At 40.6% G+C, this 19,859-nt stretch overlaps 1 protein-coding gene across 1 annotated transcript in view; it reads left to right on the forward strand.

Annotated features, from left to right (window-relative positions):
• LOC131474510 (contactin-associated protein-like 4) overlaps window positions 1–19,859 on the forward strand; it is a 65,737-nt gene that overhangs the window by 37,757 nt on the left and 8,121 nt on the right. The window contains exons 8-19 of the mRNA XM_058652416.1: window positions 2,290–2,557; window positions 3,715–3,861; window positions 3,984–4,155; window positions 8,827–8,933; window positions 10,126–10,245; window positions 10,361–10,561; window positions 11,322–11,484; window positions 11,755–11,882; window positions 12,093–12,263; window positions 14,124–14,342; window positions 17,285–17,524; window positions 18,505–18,735. Coding sequence (XP_058508399.1) covers window positions 2,290–2,557; window positions 3,715–3,861; window positions 3,984–4,155; window positions 8,827–8,933; window positions 10,126–10,245; window positions 10,361–10,561; window positions 11,322–11,484; window positions 11,755–11,882; window positions 12,093–12,263; window positions 14,124–14,342; window positions 17,285–17,524; window positions 18,505–18,735 — 2,167 coding nt within the window. The remainder of the gene's footprint in view (window positions 1–2,289; window positions 2,558–3,714; window positions 3,862–3,983; window positions 4,156–8,826; window positions 8,934–10,125; window positions 10,246–10,360; window positions 10,562–11,321; window positions 11,485–11,754; window positions 11,883–12,092; window positions 12,264–14,123; window positions 14,343–17,284; window positions 17,525–18,504; window positions 18,736–19,859) is intronic.

Here is a 19,859-nt window from a genome sequence, read left to right on the forward strand (position 1 = left end):
TGTTTGGTGGATGCATCCAGCTTGATTTACTGGTGTATCTGCTATGTTTATGGTCTTATGAAGAGAACAAGTGTTCATGTTTGTAGCACAGGATTCAACCAGGATTCTTCATGTGTGGAGTTTGCATGTTCTGCTGTGTTTGCAAAGATTCTTTCAGGGCACTCGGGGGACTTCTTTCCACAGTGCAAAGACATGCAGATTGTGGTTAGGATAATCTAAACTGTAGGTGTGAATATGAGTTTGAATTGGCCCAACTCTCCCTCACCTCAGAGGATTGATATTTCAGTCAAGGTGAGAATGTGGAAAAAAAAACTGTGGGGTAAAAAAATGACTGAGTCAAGACTGAAAACAGGTTCTCTGTTTTTTTTTTAAAATATGACTCGATGACACACTGGAGCCATAGTTGGCATTACTCCTCCTCATATAGTGTATTGACATATTAACCTTCAGCGCCAGCTCCCACACTTCTGCCTTTCGGGTTAGATGTCTTTGTCCTGAAAATGTGTCCTCTATACCTCAATTCAAAAACACACAGAAAAGCTCTGCTACTTCATTTAAAATTCTTCAAGATGGGGGATGACGTTGAGAAGAAGAAGCATAGAATAAAGAGGAGACTCTTGCTGTAAGGCTGCAGGTACCACTGATAAAAAAGAGGGAAATAATGAGGGCAGGACTGCAGATAAACCAGCTCTGTTTGTGGACAGCATGTTGTACAACTGCGACCACAATGGTAAAAAAAAAATGTCACTTCTCTGCATTTGATAAAAAAAGTGTTAATTTTAATATTCTGTATAAACACTGAGGAACAGCGACGTTTAGAAAACCTAAAGAAAGATCAGAAATATGAGAATTGTATATCTGATTGTTATTACTGATGACGTTATTATTCTGCCTCAGTTTAGTCTTCATGAACAGAAACAATGTAACATTATTTGTGTGCTGCATTCTTCATCTGAAGAATGGCTTGGTACTATTACTATTACTATTGGCACATTTCCACTTGCTCGTCTCACCTGCGTCACCATGGCACAGTTATCTTGCGTGTCCACTAGCGATACCTGGTACTTTACCTAGTACCTGCTCTGGTGAGGTTCCAAGCGAGCTGTGGGGATACTATGCGTGACGTCGCCAGACTGCAGGCCACTGATGGTGGTCAGAGTGCTGTCACAGGAAGAGACGTCACGACACAAGAATCAAGCCGAACAATGCTGAACTGTGGATCATTTAAAAATACTTAACAATCCTAAAAACGGTTTAATCTCCAACAATTACCAGGGAAATGTCTAAAATCTCAATATTTACACATCCTCCCCATTCTGACCTCTGGACAATAGTACAAATACTGTACTTTAGAACAACATACTTGTACTCTTAATTGAATGCAAGCTTTGATGAATAGACCAAAATTAAAAAATAATTATTATAAGTCTGTCTGGATTTAGGTGAACAATGATAAATTCTGGTTTCCTGAAGTCCAACTTGTTTCATTGTGTGTTTTTGTTTATCAAGAGGACAATTGGCTTTGTATTTTAGCTTACACTTAAAGATTTACTGCATAAACATTGTCCCTTACTGTTGCATAAAATAAAAATTGCATAAAACACAATGGTATAAAGCACTTTTTCGTTAAAACATCCTTCTTACTGTAAAAGGTTATAATGGGGACACATACAGAATAGTTTTTCATTGTGTTTGCGTAAATGAATACATTTCATTACAGTTTGCATGCTTGTGGATTGTGTCAAGCTAATGGACAACACCGCTGCATCTTTGTGCCTCTCTACTCTGCAGTTTGCATTACTTTAACTACCCCGCAAAGAGCTTTTAGAGTTGATCATGTGTCTGCGTGTTGCAAACTCCACTGAAAATAGAAACTCAATATTCCCAATGGGTTGTAACATATCACTGTTGCTGCCCCAGCAGTGGATTTACTCTAATTACCACTTCACAAAACTATGAGCCTGCACAGAGATGGCCAACTGCTCCCAGTTATTAAAAGGCCACTTTCTCTCCTTCTCTCTGTTTCTGTCTCTCACTCTCGACTCTGTGACATTAGGAAGCTGTTGGGTGACATTGATGTCTTCATTTTGAGCTGTTGGTGCTTTTTTTCTAAGCCTAGCTATTATCATTATGTTAATACTGTCATGCTCTTTAAGGAGACTTACTGATGAGATTTTTGCGCATGAGGGCACTGCTTCGCAAATTAATTTATATGCTTCATCGTGTTTTCCCTGTTTTCATATAAATAATTACATATATTTTCCCCTCTCCTTTCGTTATCTGTCTCAGGGCAACGTAACCTTTTCCTGTGTTGAACCCATTTTTGTTGCCATGACGTTCACTGGCCCCCAGAGCTTCCTGTGGTTGCCAATAGTGACCAACGCGTGGACGATGGGCATGACAGTGGGGCTTCAGTTTCGGACGTGGAACAAGGCGGGGCTACTGCTGACCTTTGAACTTCCACACCAAGGTGGTGCAGCCTGGCTGTACCTGAGCAAAGCTGTGGTGTATCTGCAGATCCACAAGCCTGGCAGGGCTCCACTGGAGCTTAACACAGGTCAGAATGAACTCTAACTTCTAACTAGAACCACCTTGTCTCCATTTTGTGTGCGGTTAAATCCAGTCCTGGTATATTGGTATTCACAGATTCAAAAGCATGGATGTAACAAAGCAGTACATGACTTTTTATCCATCCATCTTCTACCACTTTATCCTCCACATGAGGGTCGCGGCGGGTGCTGAGCTAGACTCAGCTGACATAGGGTGAAAAGCAGGGTACACCATGGACAGATCGCCAGCATGACTTTTTAATTCAATTCAATTTAATTCAGTAAGGCAGAAACCTTTACAATATTAAAGAGAGAAGAGAAACCCAACAATTCACACAATGAGCAAGCACTAGGCATCAGTGGAGAGAAAATTCTCAGGAAGAAAAATTTCTGCCTCGACCGGTTGAAAGGAAAAATGGGGGACAGAGGAGAGGAAAGGGAGTAAAAGGACTCGGTTTTTAGTCCATTAACTTGGTATCAAGAGGAATGTGTTGGTTTAAACAGGCTGGTGCCAATGACAGGTGACATAGGGCAAAAGGCAGGCGACACCCTGGAAAGGTTGCCATACCATCACAGGGCCACATAAAGACAAACAACCATTCATTCTCACACCTACGGTCAATTTAGAGTGTCCGATTTGCCTAATCCTCAAATCTGCATGTTTTTGGACTGTGGGAGCAAAACGGAGAACCCAAAGAAAACCCATGCACACATGGGGAGAACATGCAAACTGCAGAAAGGCACTTGTTCAGACCAGGTTGCAAACATGGGTCTTCTTGCTGCAAAGGCAAGAGTGCTAAAAGTTTTAAATAATTGCTGAAATTTTAAAAAAAAAAAAAGAAGAAAGAAAAAAAGTTACCAGCTCCAAGAACATTGTCATGTTGCTGAGTCTGACCTTCCAATTTCCAAATTCATCAAAAGTCTTCTCTTTGTATAATATATTCAAATATTATGTTTAATTTTGATATTGATATTTTAATTACAAAAACCATGTTTATTTTTAAATACAACGTAGGGCTTCTCAGTCATGGCCAAAGATGATATCTGAACAATCGGATCATAATTGTCATACTTCTATTTAAACCTAAAAAAGTCTGCACATACTGATATTAGCTTTAGACCCACTCAGCATGTTCTAGGACAGTCAGAGTCTGTGTGTCCTCAGGTTCCGCTCTGAATGACGGTCAGTGGCACTCTGTGCTGCTGATCTCCAGACGAGGACATCTGACGATCGCTGTGGACGGAGATGAAGGAACCACTGCTCATGCAAGTCCCGCGTTTGATGTCACCTCAGCTCAACTCGTCTTTGGTGGTAAGGAAAAAAAAAATGAATGAATCAACACATGCATAAATTATGTTTTTTATATAGTAAATTTTGACGTGAATGTTAGGTTTTTCTAGGATCAGGACATCATGGTTTCCTCTCATGCACAGGTTGCCCCACTGATGGGAGCAGCCAGGAGTGTATGAACCCCTTCAAGGTTTTCCAGGGCTGCATGCGTCTGCTGACTGTGGACAACCAACAAGTGGATTTGATCAAGGTGCAGCAGAGGCTGATCGGGAACTACAGCCACCTGCTGATTGACATGTGTGGCATCATTGACAGGTCAGACCTAAAAGCACCATGTGTTGAGTTTGTGTTCAACACATGATGCTGTAATGTTGTAAAATGTCTCTCTCTCTGTGAATCTCCCTCTGAAGCATCTGCAATCTGTTTCCTGGGTAATAGGCTTAGATTTGGATAATGTGCCATCTGAGAACTGGATAAAGAAGTAATTATGGGCACCGTTTCTGTGTTTCCTCACCAGGAAAACAACAGCATTATTCTTTGGGGTATTTGGCATCATATAAGGTCGGATTTCTCTAACCTGGCTGAAATGTGTTTCTTTTGTTTCTTTAAAATGTGATTTATATTTGAAAGAAAGCTGTGATCCAGAAGACACACAAACGCGCACATTGCATTTGGATCAAGGGCCAGTCTCTCTCTCTCTCTCTTTTCTCTCAGTGTTTTATTAGCTTGGCACTGACTGTTGCTTTTCCCCCAATGGGCGTGTTTAGAAAAATCATGGTAATTTATGTTTCAAAGATTGTGTGAGTGGATGGATATTATTGGCATGTTTGGAAAAGGGTTTTCTGTTTGGATGATTTTCTTTCTCCTTCTGCTCGCCATAGTGGTGTTGCCAAACGATCATCATCAACATCATTTTTAGTTTTGTGGAGTCCAGTTCTCCAATGATCCCCAATCCTTTAATGAATTGTAGTGAAGACATTTCCTGTGTGGGTTAGCACAAAAAAAAAAAGATCTCTCTTCATCATCACTTACGTCATCAACCATAATTCTCTGAATGTGAACAATGAAATCATTCTCAACAACACTTGCTAACGAGGGTTTTACAAATCAGATGGTTGCCTCGGGCCCTGAGCTACGAGACCCCTCTTTAATATGATCAACTGGCTACTTACAGGAGATGGTAATGACCTTGTGAGACCCCCATGCCACCAGCTTGCTACTTTGAGCTTCATAATGTATAAGCGGTAGCATATACTTATGCTTCACTGAGTCAAACAAAAGAACAGGCGGACAAGTGGCAGGATGAGCTAAAAGTTAGGCAGTGGAGAAACTCAGATTCTGTTTGCCAAAGTCCCTTAAAACACCTCTTAATTATTTGCATCCATTTATCTATATTACTCATCCTTTGAGGGTAAAAGATGGATATACAGTTTAAAAATATCTGCGACATTGAGGACATTTCCGTGTCGTCAAATACTGGAGAAGCCACGACCTGCTCAGAACATGACATTAGACCTTTTTCCCCAATGATTAGAGACCATTTGTAAATGGCATACACATTAATTATCCACAGTGCAGCTTTTCTTTCAATAAAAGGTTGGGTTGGAAAATTGATTTCCACCTCTCCAGCCACTGACCCTCTACCCTGGTGATATGTGCTGGCTTGGCTGATTGTATTTTTCCATGGACTCTTGGGGAAAATAAATGATTTCCTATATAATGCCATATTGACTATATAATATATCAATATTATTGAATATAATTTAAAAGCACACAGCAGTGGAGTTAATATTGTCCCTGCCTCCCTCTCAGCCTACTTTCAGATAAAAAGAAATTGGTGTTTAAACCAAACTTTGCTATCTGTCAGGTCTGCTGACTAAGGTCTTTTCTGTAGCTGTGAATTTTCCTGTGACTTCAAGATTAAACATACATGCTGTGCTCTCTCTCTCTCTCTCCTTTTTTCAGTTTCTCTGCAGTCACAATCCACTGACCTCATTTACCCTTCCTAATATTGTTACCCAGTCCCTTCCTCCACTCCTCCTTCCTGTCTTGTTTTGCTCGTCATTCCCCGCTCCACTCTGACACAACGCTGACACTGAAGAAAAAACAGAACAAAACAAAAACTCAAGCTGACAAGAGCAGAATTTGCACAAATGTGTATCACTGTGTATGTGCAATTTCAAATAAGTTGGCAAAAATAATGATACACATAAAGAGGGAAATGTTATTCTGTGTGTTTAAGTATTCTTCTCAAAGCTTTTTCCCATCCACTCCTTCTAGAAATGTGTTTTAGATGACATGGACATTTTGGATTATCCTTTCCACAACAGTTTTCATAAAAATATGTACATGTATTTAGGCATTCAGTGTGACAGCTGTTGCAGAGGCTTGCAACATAACGTAAAAAGTTGGATCATAAACATGATAAAATGTGTTAATATTAGCAGACCATTTCAGAGATTGTCTCAGGTCATGTCTCTCATATGAAATGAGTGCTTTTCCACCCATGCTCATCAGGAGGGGCTGTCAAAGTCCAGAACAACTTATGTGTCTGCGCCATTTAATAAAAATAAAATCACACAAAAAGAGCCATTGATGTGCAGTGGGCGACATAGTATACTTTTTATTAAGGCGATAAAAGAGGCACTAGAGCCATAAACAGACAGCAGTTAAATATTTTATGTAGTGAAAAGTGATTTGTTGGGTTGATGGTAGTGAAACAGCATTTAAGAACATTTACCTTTGTCTTCAGTGATCTGTGTCAAATATGCTTTGTTGTGTTTGTTTTTATTTTCTTTTACCATCAGAATATCAGTATGTCTTTTATCTAATCACGTTAAGATTTAAGACTAACCAATGTTCTTGTTTATTTTGGAACCTCTGTTGAATGAGAGAATGAATGCTCTTTCTTCAAACATCTATGATGCTGGCATGTTGTTTGTTGTTGGCCCTCGTCCTCCTCCACCACAGCACACAACAGCAGATGTGATCACATCTTGTGCTGAAACCCAGTGAGAAAAGAAATGTTTGTCATTGTGGTGATAAGGTGGTTCTGACATGATTCAGTTGCAGATAACCAGATAAGATAACCTCCACATGAAGGTTGGCATAGGGCTAAAGGCAGCGTACACCCTAGACAGGATGCCAGTCCATAACGGGGCCACACATAGAGACAAACAACCATCCACTCTCACCTATGATCAATTTAGAGTGTTTTTGGACTGTGGGAGGAAAACCGGAGGAACCTGCAGAAAACCCACGTACATACTGGGAGAGCACGCAAACTCCATGCAGAAAGACTCTTGTTCTGACTGGGTCGTGAACACTGCTGCAAAAGCAGGAGTGCTAACCACTACACCAACAGTGTGCCCCAACCACAGTCCCCCTTCATACATAAACAAGCGTTCCATGCATGCTCTTTCAATCTCTTTTGACCAAAACAAGAGAGAAAAAGAGGGAGCCACCAACTGGACTGGAACTCATTTATGTCACACAGACCCTAAAGGGACTCACATCGGTTTATTATTATATTAACCTGGATCACGGAAACATCAGGTTGACTGAGCTCACTACTCTAGGTAGAATATGGATTCACAGGAAACACTACACACGTGTTAGGATGAGAAAACAAGAAAATAACCTTCCACATGCAGTATCTATTTTGGAAGAGCACAATAACACAGCAAAAGGGAGTTAAAGGTGACATAGAATGCTTGTATCACACATATATGTTAGTTATGGAGGTCTACTTACATATATTAACTTGTTTTCATGGTTAAAAACCTCCTAATCGCTGCAAACGAGCCGATCAAAATATCTCCTCACTGACGCTCTCATCAGCCGCGCTGTTTCAGACCAAAACCACACCCCCAGAATGTGGACTGTGTTGTGATTGGCCAGCCAACGAGAGCTTTCCCACTGACCTGTGATTGGCCAGGTACCTGGAAGTGACGTAATAGATAGGCCAGCTCTCAGATACACAGCTCCCCCTCTGGCACGGTGGATGCTCTGCATCTCAGCAGCTACAATGAGAGTAGTTCTTCTTCTTCTGCGGTTGAATGTACGGAACCAGATGTGCCCGGACTAGTGCCCGCACCAGGAGGGGCTACAGTGGTGAGACGAGTGGTGAGGATTTCTGATGACGACATCAAATTAAGGAAGTGCCGATCCGCTTCGCAGAGCCCAGGAAAACAATACAACACTATTTTCTCAGCAGTGGCTGAACTGTTTGTTCTGAAACTTTAGGGTTTCATAAACGAGGTAATGACGCAGATACACACACAAACGCAGCATTAATTGGAGCTTCCAGTCTATGTGGTCTTTAATGAAGGGACACTTGGATCTGATGGGAGAGAACCCAGGTGTTTCCTGTTTGGGAGAAATGTGTTATCATGCATTGGAAATTTATATTCAAAAGTTAAAAGGGAGAACGTCAGCCTAGGATGTGAAGACCGGGAGCTTCTGGAACTGGAGCGAGCAATGACCAGTTGTGATCCGAGGGTTTGCGTTATATTTTACGATTACCAATATAGGACAAATGACATGTATGCAATTGGTGATGTCAGACATGCTTTAAAATGTGTGGTTATGGGAAAACAGAGTTGTGCAGAGTTGTCCTAAGATTTGGCTGAAACTGCAGTGATGGATCCTGATGCTTGGCTTGTGATAAAAAGTTCTCTTTGTCCTAAACAAGCCTTGTGTCAGCGGAGTCTGTTTCTGTACCATCATCTCACCACCTGTTATTTAAAGAAGGAAGGCCCGGTAAACGACACACGTTATCCTTGTTATTCACCATATACTGTATCTTTTTCTGTCCTGCTCTTTGCTTTTGAAGATGAGCAAACGTCACTGATGAGTGGTGTTCTTGTAAGTGTAGAGATATTTTTCACTCTAACACTCTGCAGGTACGTGGGTTTATCTACGACAACGATAACAGCTATTGCTATGAAGACTAAATATGGACTCTCCTCTGTCTCTCGTTCTCAGGTGCTCTCCGAATCATTGTGAACATGGAGGCAGCTGCAGTCAATCATGGAGCACCTTTCACTGCAACTGCTCCAGCACCAGCTACAGCGGAGCAACCTGTCACAGCTGTAAGGGCCTGATGCTTTGGCAATTAGCGTGCTGCAGAGATCAAGAGAATTCTATGGATACTGTGGGAGACAACCGGTTGCTTTAATGCCAGGTCCCTGTGGGACACTGTTGAAGCAGCGTGTTGAGCTGAGGTCAAACTTCCTCGCTGTAATCCTTATTACACACTACTGATAATGTGTGGGTGCTGAAGAGTCCCAGCAGAAAGTCATCAACACAAAGGGAGAGAATTAGAAGTATGAACAAGGGAAGAAAGAGGAGGTTAACAAAAAGAGAAGGAATAGATGTGTCTTACGTGCATTTCACATCACTGTGCTCCCATTTCTAAGGTTCCCTCGAAATGTGACAGGCAAGTCCGTCATTCTATCCAAGATCAAACGTATAGATCTTTATTTTAGGATGTATGGTGTGCTGTTTTAAAAGGTGAAAGATAAAGATAATGGAGGCCAAAACAGCTGAGGAATATAAGTATGTGGCTTTAATTGAGTTTAATAGATAAGAGTACACATATAGCACAAAATAAATGACCTTGAGACTTTTGTTTTCGGTAAAATATGTGTTATTGTGTGACCTAATTTGTTAAAAGATAACTGTGTTCTGCTACTGTACATTTGTCGTTTACATTTCATAGGTGTACATATTTTATTATAAAAGCCAGTATAGCATTTAACTTTATCTGCTTACTTACCCAGAAGGGATAAATATTACACATTATACTAATTGAATAAAACATGTGCATAATGAATTAACACACACACACACACACACACACACATATAAGAAAGATCATTGCTCATTGGTTCATCATATGTGTGAATGATAATAATTATTTTCTGTTTATCATATTTTTTCTGTTTATCAAATCAGCTGCTAATTCACGAGTTTCATTTTTACACACGACTTGTTCTCAACCATTTCATTTATTATGATTCATGTGTGAGTCATCAGACAAGGATCAGTCACACAAAACAATTAGCAGCCTCATTTGCATGTTAAGATCCAGCATGTGTGGCCCTGACTGCACATCTTGACACCTTGGATTGTACAATATTTGTCTTTGTTTTCTTCATTTCCATTGTTTATGTTAAAAAGAGAGAGAATAAGTCCGACCTTACGGATGGAAACAGTATGTCTGGGAGAATGAAGTAAACATTGATGATGATGATGATGATGTTTGTCTGTCTCCGTCCTCAGCGATATACGAGCAGTCCTGTGAGGCGTACAAACACAAAGGGAACACATCAGGCTACTATTACATTGATGTGGATGGCAGTGGACCCATCGGACCACAGCTAATATACTGCAACATGACAGGTCGCTCACATGCACATCAAACAACTCCCCATGTCTAGTTCTACCCCCTCTCTCTCTCTTTCATTCTGCACCATAGAAAAATTGAATTTTTTTTTTTTTTTTTTGTCTCCACCAGAGGACAAGACATGGATGGTAATTCAGCACAATAACACAGAGCTCACCAGAGTTCGACCATCGCAGGGGAAGACACAGCACTCGGCTCACTTTGAATATGCTTCTGAAGAGAAGCAGCTGGTGGCCGTCATAAGCCAATCAGAACACTGCGAACAGGAGCTGACGTATCACTGCAGGAAGTCCCGTCTTCTCCACACGCCAGGTTATTGTGCTGATTTTCTGTGACACCGCATCTCAACAGACTTTTTGCTAAGCTTCATCCACAGGTTATTAAACTACTTGCAGATTTGCAGTTCCTTACAGAGAAGAGACAGACGCACTTGTTTCATACAGGACAGAAGACACAATGTTGTCTCTCATCTCTGAAACTCAGAGTATTGACAAATGGTTTTATTGCATTTATTATCTAACTTCTTATCTGTCTTCTTTTTTAGGTTTCTTTGTAGCGTAGGCAGTTACAACCAAAAGCACCTCTGTTCTCTCTCTGTACTGCCCTGTGATCTGATTGGTCAAAGCCTCCTGTGATGCTACAGATTAACTGTGTTCACACTGAGTGTGATAAATCACTGCATGTCGATCATGCACAACGAGCGGCAGGATACATTTCTTTTGCTGAAGTTACTCGGATTGGAAGAAGAAGTGTCATAGAGCTCTAAAATTTGACATCACCTCACAGTGGGCGGCATAATGGATGTGATGAACACATGCGATGCATCATTTAATCAATTTGATCAAGAGAACAAACATTTAGTTGTGAGGTTGTACAGTCCAGAGTCCAGAGACGTTTCCATTTTGTTGAAAGCTTATAGTGGAATTCTTCGGTTGTGTCAAAAAAAACCTGCCTACTTTAACTTTAAAGAAAAGAGGTATTTGTATTATTAGTTATAAGTTCAGTAAGGGTTGCACAGCTTGTGCATCATTTATAAAAGTTGATTAAAAGAATGTGTTTGTGTCTTTTTCAGATGGTTCTCTGCTCAGCTGGTGGGTGGGAGGTCTCGGTGAAGGACAGATACAAACCTATTGGGGTGGAGCTCCACCAGGCAGCCAGCAGTGTGCCTGCAGCCTGCAGGAGAACTGTGTGGACCCCAGACACCACTGCAACTGTGATGCTGACCACGTGGACTGGTACTGTTTAATTACTGTTATAAACAAGACAGCGTGATAATGAAATGTGCTGCTACAAAACACTTGCCTTGCTGGTTTTAATTTAAAAATCCTCTTGTTTACAACACAGTATTGATTTCGTTTACAGTAAAGTATATTATGACTTATCTAGAAGTGAATAATGATTGATTTGCCTCCTTTGTATGAGAGTTACTTAACTGGTGACATCTTTTTACTTTTGTAATCTGGTTTCATCTCTGAAATCCTTTCTACCATCCCTCTTCCATCCAGGGCTAATGACTCTGGCCTGTTGACACATAAGGAGGACCTACCTGTCAGAGCTCTGGTGCTGGGCGATGTCCAACGGCCTGGCTCCGAAACCGCCTATAGGGTAGGACCTCTCCGTTGCCATGGAGACAGTAAGTCCAGTCCAGAGCCCTCAATCTCAACTCATGCATTTGTTTTCTAATGATGCACAATGTATATTTTTCCTGTCTAAGCATCAGCATCATTTTAATGCCACAAAAGCTGCATTGCAAACTCATGTCTTTTCTACACTTGTTTCCTTGCAGCTTCAAAACCAAGTTTAATAGGTTTTTATTTTATTTTTCTTCTACATTATTTTGCAGAAAACGTGTGGAACGCTGCCTTTTTTGACAAGGAGACGTCATACCTCCACTTTCCCACATTTCACGCCGAGCTGAGCGCCGACATTTCCTTCCTCTTTAAAACCACTTCATCCTCTGGTGTCTTCCTAGAAAACCTGGGCATCAAAGACTTCATTCGGATCGAACTGAGTTGTAAGTAAAACCTTTCAGGTTAGATGTCTGATCCAGACTCCACTGAGATGTGGATACAACCTGAGCAGGAAGGATCATCCTCAGCCTAGGGAGATGTTCTTTCCTGAAACTCCAGCTCAGTTCACCTTAAACCCAGACATATATATATATATATACATATATACTTTTCAACCCCGTAATTCCCTTTCCTCCTCTGGGAAATCACAGCAGTGTCATTGTGCCTGCTGCAGTACATTTCTTTTCTTAGAGTTTGTAGTTCTCTATATCATTGTTGTGTACTTGTGTTGAAAAATCTTTGTAGCATCACACTTCGCGGCCATTCCCACTGTATGAGCTGTTCTTTGTGACACACCTATTGAAAAAGTCTTGGATTATTGTTTGTGACTTATTGAGGGCAACCTGCTGGTTTTGATAAAAACAGAGGTAGAGGCACATTTTTTATGTCAAATGATAATTGCAGCAGAACATACCGTTGTTTGAGTTTGGTGTTGGGACTCTGGCTTCATCACCCTCCTATATAATATATAAATACACAGAGATAATGGAGAGTAATGAAAAAACACCTCATCACATAATTTCAAAATCACCAGCAGAAATGTGGTCATGGGAATGAAAAGGTCAGGTTCCTGTAGAAAACACACTTGATGCCCTGTTATTATCAAAGTGATGATATTCTCTGTGAAAACGACTCTGAGTTGAGATTTCGTCTTTGGAGCTGGTTGTTAAGACGGCAGTGGTTTTGGATATCCAGTGGCCAATGGAACAGGTTTCTATGACAACTGCTCCTTCATGTGACACTGTTGTGTGCTAGTTGGTGTTGTTTCACTCTAGTAATTAATTACTAGTCTAAATATATATTTCTCTTTTCAGAGTTCCAGTGGAGCTTGTGTGTCAGTTTGCCGTCCGACTTAGTTTGCTCCCTCTGCAGCAGCCGCAGATGGTGAATTTCTGTTAGAGATTAAAATGAAAAACATGCGCTTGGTGATAGCAGAGGATCCGCAAACAACTCTTTAAAGTTGAGCTATTAATGAGAAAAACATACAGCTTTGGTGTAAACACACGCAGCAATGTGCTTTGGTATCAGCAAGTTCTTGATCTTACCTTACTATGGAGCACTGTTTTCTTTTTTGCACCTTTGGTGTTTGTGTTCAACAAATACAAATTCATAGGAAGATGATATGAACCGCAGCTCTAATACCCAGTTCATGTCCTTACAGAAAAACACGTATTATATATTAGTATACTAGTGCTGTCAGTTAAACGCGTTATTAACAGCGTTAACGCAAAGTCATGATGTTTGCAGTGTTACCAACCAAGCTGGCAGACCCCAGAACTGTAGTAAGGAGACCTCCTAAGACAGCTAGCTCCTTTAGCTTCAACACATTAAACCACGGGAATTCATCTGCGTTGAAGAACGGCACCTTATTCACAGCACTGCAGGGTGATACACAGCATCTCTTATTATTGTGCGGCTCTCGCAATGAGAGGAATAACTCAAAATATGCAGGGTGACAGAGATATTGTCTCAATAAAGTAAGCCAATCCACTTTTCTATGTTGATAAGAGCATTAAAATGAGAAAAAATAATGGGGCAATGCGAGTTAACTATGACATTAATGCGATTAATCGCGATTAAATATTTTAATCGTTTGACAGCCCTAGCCACTAGCATATACAGATCCTTTACTTATATACCTGAGAGTAATGTATGTGTGAATTTGTGGAGGTGAGAACTGGTCAAAATGTGTCCTGTCTGCAGGTGGAATACGTGAACAACAGACAGGACGGGATGAGTGGTTGAGGAAAAGGGATATTTGTGTTTTCCCATTAAGCCTGGATTCTCCTTCTTCCCTGATGCAGCCTCCACTGAGGTCCTCTTCTCGCTTGACGTGGGCAACGGTCCATTAGAGGTCACTGTGAAAGCTGACTTCCCACTCAACGACAACAGGTGGCACCACATTCGAGCCGAGAGGAACATTAAGGAGGTGTCGCTTCGCCTTGACGAGCTTCCTGGTGCCTCGCAGAAGGCTCCGGCTGATGGTCACATCCACCTGCAGCTGAACAGCCAGTTATTTATAGGTGTGTGCTCATGTGCTCATGTGTGTCTTTTTGGCCAAGTGGCTTCTTGTATTCCCCAAAGTGTAGGTAACCACAGTTTGGCAGTGTCTGCTTATCGTTTTTTTTGTACATTACAAAATGACTCTTTTCACAATTTTTGACATGACTCACATGAGTCATCTTTTATCTTTTCTTCCCCAACTTCCATGTTCTTCTCTGCTTTGACACTAACACTGGCATCTGCTTGGCCATTTTCACTGTACTAGAGTTGTAGAGGCAACATGCACATGCTGATGTCTCTTTAGTTCTCACTTCCCCTCACGCCACTCCACAGCAGCTGAAACACAACTAGTTTTTGTCAAGAAGACCTATCGTTTGAAACGTCACTGGTCCGCAACGGTATTAAGATTAAGACTTTTGACATTACCGTAACATCATATCGTCACATTTACAACTTCAAGGAGCCTTTGTTACAATAGTCAATTATCAAATCTGTATTTTTCTATTTATCTTATTGTCAGTCACACACCAACACCACATACAAAATGACACTATCCTTGAAATCTCACGACCCTCTTTGTATTTTCTCCTGAAATAAGCAGAACCACAAAACTCCATTCTACAGCGTTGCTCCCCATTCCGCCTCATACCCCACATATTGCAGTGTTGTGTCAAGTTAATGATACACACCGACAGATTCAAGCTCAATCATTCAATCTATTGCAATCCCTGTTACTCTGGCAAGTGTGAGGTCAGTTAGAGGTTGTAATGTGAAAAATTGTCAAACAGTAACCTCTGCATTTAAAATTCTGCCAAAGAAGGGGAAAAAAAAACCTGTCACATTCAGGGAGCCGGGCAGGACAAGCAAAGTGTCACAGAGACAGACAGCCCGTCAATTTCCCAGATATCCACAATCAGCATGGTGCTCGGATGGCAGACGGATACACACTTAAGAGTCAGCACTGGAGTTTTTTTGCCTGCCAGTTTGTTTCACCATGTTTCATCACCTCATCATTTAAAAATTCTCTACAAGGGTGGTGACTTTTTATGTATGTGGAGTGTTTGGAAGTCGTTAAAAAGTTAATAAAAAAAATAGGTAAATCAGTCAGTGACTCTCCCCAATTTGATCAAAGACGGATTACAATTTGCTTTTTATTCATTAATGTACAGTATGAACACATGAAAAAGGCCTGAGTTGCATCAGATATCACACGGAACACCATTTCTGCATATATTTTTGATGATGTTGTATCACTGCTGTGAGGGAATGCAGTGCAGACCTTAAGATCATGATTTTCTGTTAACTGTAATGGACAAAAGTCACAACCAAAGAACATAAATGATCTGCTGTAACCCAGACTCAAAAGAGCATAAACAAGGGTTTAATAGTTGCTGCATGCTGTCCAAGCTCTTTTTCACCCACTTATCAATTAACTCCTGGGGGAACAATGTGGTGTAAAGTGGCTTTGATTGTCACACATGGGATCACACAGCAGTTGCACAAAATCTCTGTGACTTGCACTTGAAGTGCAAATGTAACCTCTGTGTGTGTCAGTGTGTGTGTGTGTGCATCAGTGCAAGTGACTGGTAGAGAGAAAACAATTGGAGGAGCTGAGTAAATCAATACACTCACGGAATTGAGCCATTGGGGGGAAAATTGGGCTGATCAGTGTGAAGACCGTGGTGATGGCTACAAATAAATCAATGTGTGGGCCATGAGAAATGTAAAAATACTGTAAAACTGGAGCGGGTCAGAGGACGTCAGTTTTCAGTGAAAACTGAAGACCAGATTCAGGAATGTGTCCTCAAATCACCTCTCCGAACCCGGATTTCTGACTCCAAACCACAGTAAAGAGCAGTTGGGGCTAATTAGCATAAGCTTGTTAGTGCAACAGCAAAAAAAACTGTCCATGTCCACAAAGGTCCACTGGGGTCACTGTGATGTAAAATTCAGTGTCGCCAACTTGACGACTTTGCCGCCAAATCTGTTGACTTTCCAACTCCTCCTAGCGACAAATCAAATCAATGTTATAGGACAGACAATAGCGACTTTCCTTACTGAGGAGTTGACAGTGGTAAAATTCTGTCATTTTCCCATTTTTGTCGATGTTATGTGCCAACTATATATGCTCCCTGTCACGTCACTTCTCAGTCTAGTAGATGGCGCACTGTTGTTTTGGTCAAAACAGTTAGCATAGAAACGTGCTTGTGGTAATGTTAGCAAGGCCTGTGATACCCACATATGTAAAATTCTGCTTAACCCTTTAACACCAAGCGTATCACAGTCGTCACATTCGCACAAGCGCACTTCGCGTCACCCTAATTGTGCGACGGTTTGTGCTATCGTAAAAAATTCCAACGGTTTCTGAAAGCTGAGAAGTTGGAAGTCAACATGTGTTTATTACAGTCATTTCACTCATGCTGTTGCAGGAAGCCGGCGAGTCAGGGTCTGTGTCACCAGATAGACCTGTGTTTGGCCTGTGGTTTTACAAAAACTCATCAAACGTTATTTTAAATATGTTTTATATTGTTCCAATTTGAATCTGGTGTTAAAAAACTTTTTGTTTTTCTTCATTTCAAATTGTTAATACACTATTTTAACATGCTGCAAGTTGTACATAACTGCTAGATTTTGAAAGTTATTCTGGAAAAATGGGCAAAAGCACTTACTCACAGGACATTTTCTGGCTCTTTTTATAGTTAAAATTATTAAAAAAAGGTCAATTTTGAGGCTTAGGTGTTAAAGGGTTAAAAAATACAAAAGAGGAAAAACTCCTGACGAGAAATTACTGCTATTAAAACCCAAATGTGAGAGGGTTAGAGTTTGCATGTGTGTTCCACACAGCCTGACTCGAACACAAATGGCAAATATTCCTGATGTTATCCATCACATTATTCGATCACACCAGACCAAATCATAAATTCTATTAAAAAAAAATATGTTCCTCTATGTGTGTCTTCAGGAGGCACAGCGTCCAGGCAGAAGGGCTTTCGAGGTTGTATTCGTGCTCTGCAGCTGAATGGCGTCACCTTGGACCTAGAGGAGAGAGCCAAGATCACCCCTGGGGTTCAGGCGGGATGTCCAGGCCACTGCAGCAGTTACGGCTCCCTCTGCCAGAACCAGGGTCTCTGTGTGGAGAGACCCAACAGCTTCTCCTGTGACTGCGTCTCATCAGCTTACACAGGAGCTTTCTGTGACAGAGGTGCAGACACTTTGTCATCTGCGTCTCGCCAATATCTCAGGCTGTCATAGAGATTTAGATAAGTAACATTGAAATGAATGAAAATACGAGCTGATTTCAGACAGGAACAGCAGAAAATGAGATGACAATAATATATGAGGAACACAGCATGATAGTGGGTCAGATGTGTTCAGCTGCATCCAGGAGAAGGGCAGCAATTATTTACAAATCTTCCTCAAACTCGAGGAAAAACACAAACATGAGGTCTTTAAAATCTTTCCAACTCACACCGTTATGACTAATATTCTTATGTGCACTTATATCCAGCATTGAAGTCCTTCCTCTCTGTTTGTTTTGTGCAAATAACAACAGAACTATAACAATGAGTGCAAAAACTGATCTAGGTAATGCAGTTATTTTATACACCTTAAAATAAGTGCTTATTATTGTCTTTAATAAGTTATTCTGTAAAAAAAAATGTGCACATTAGTTGAGACATATATGCATTGTGTTCATAATTTCACACCTAGACAATATCATGGGAAAACTGAGCCATCACAACTGGACAGTAATGCAACCTGTTTTCTATCCAATAATGAATGTCTGAGCTCCACAGAAGCATCGGCAACAAAAACCACAGCTAATACTCAACTTTGTTATAATTAGACGGCAGATTTTGTGTTCTTCTTTTCACCTGTCAGCTGGTTTTCCTGTGGCTGTTGATTCATCAGCTCACTAATTAGGCATTGTTAGTGCTGCCGAGATGCTGTACATAAAATATATGAGCCACGGATACAGTCCCACTGTGACAGTAGTTATTACTCTGATGCAGTGTGAAGGGAAACAGTATATATTGTATATGCAAATTGAACTGGGGGTCATACTGTCTCTAGAAAGCAATTTACAGTGGATGTGGAAAAGTGAAATGATAAGTTAATCTCATTTACAACTGTGAACATAACAACATCATTTCAAGCAACAAACTTTTTGTCAAAATGCAGAAGTTTCAGCCAGCTTTAAGTCAGGAACGTCCATCAGCTACATCTTCAAGGAGCAGGTGGTGAACGTACTGAACAGGAGTAGTAGTGTGGTGGCCTCCTCCGTGCACTCTGACATGACTCTGAGAGCAGAAAACATCTCCCTGAGCTTCAGGACCAGCCAGAGTCCCGCTCTGATCCTCTACGTCGGCTCCTACCACAGAGAGTACCTGGCTCTGCTGCTCAACAAACACGGTGAGCACTCACATCCACTTATCCATGTTATGAGTAGCTACTGTGTGTATTTTGCTCTGAGGCTCTTAACTTCAAATTATACTTTAGGTCTGGTGAAAGTCTGGATTTTTCTTACACTCAACAAATCACATGAAAAGACCAGAAAGTGTGGTATTTGCAGCCAAAGCCTGAGATAACTGGTTTGAGGCTAAATTCTACAGACAAGCTTTGGAATTTGCAAAGCATTCTTGATTTTGGTGTTTTTCGTGATGGGTCTGTGTAAAATAAAAATAAAAATATTGCCAGCCTTTTATTTTAACAGTATTACTTTGGTAGTTTTAGACACTCAGTGTCAAGTTTCATCTACAAGTCAATCATTTCCTTTTTATTAACTTAATAGGAAGGTTTGGACTTCAGAGACATGAGACTTTCTGCACTAATCCATTAAAGATAACTTGTTTGTCTATTTTCAATTTGACCATCAAGCTTCGTCTGTCAAACACATGTTCACAAAACATACAAATGTTATGTCTTCGTATCCTGGGATTGAATATATTGTCATTGTGACTTTTGGTTTCTCAACAAGAAGAATGTATTATTTAGCCACTATAACTTGAAAAATAAGAGCTCAAAATGTGATCTGAATTGCCTTCAACAAATACATGTATTTCTCCATTTGAGATAGACTTGTTGGAGGCCTCAGTTGGAAAACTGTCAAATGCTTTTAAAATATCTGTTAAAAGGAGAACAATTCAGACTCCTGTCACTTGTTAATTGTGGTCATTACCCTGTAAACACCCTGTAAGACAGCCTCTCACTTTGCTTTGTCTCCCCGACTCTAACAAGTGTAGAACAAAATGTAAGTGTTAGGGAATATGAATTATGCATTGATAACATAGTCTCTTCTATATTCAGATTACACTGTGGCCTCAGCAGGAATACATGCATTCACAATATGCTCCTATGAATATTTTAATACATTTTCCTCCCATCACAAAATCGTACGAATTGACTTGATTCTCTGTTGTGTTATTGGCAGTATTTGGCCCTCATTTTCTAAATATTGATTCATTTTAGATTTGTTATTCAGATTGTGCTGTTGTAAATATTAATACTTACTAATATCCATCAATGATGAGTACAAG

This window comes from Solea solea, chromosome 15 (assembly GCF_958295425.1).
Source record: "Solea solea chromosome 15, fSolSol10.1, whole genome shotgun sequence".
In the NCBI taxonomy this organism is placed as follows: Eukaryota; Metazoa; Chordata; class Actinopteri; order Pleuronectiformes; family Soleidae; genus Solea; species Solea solea.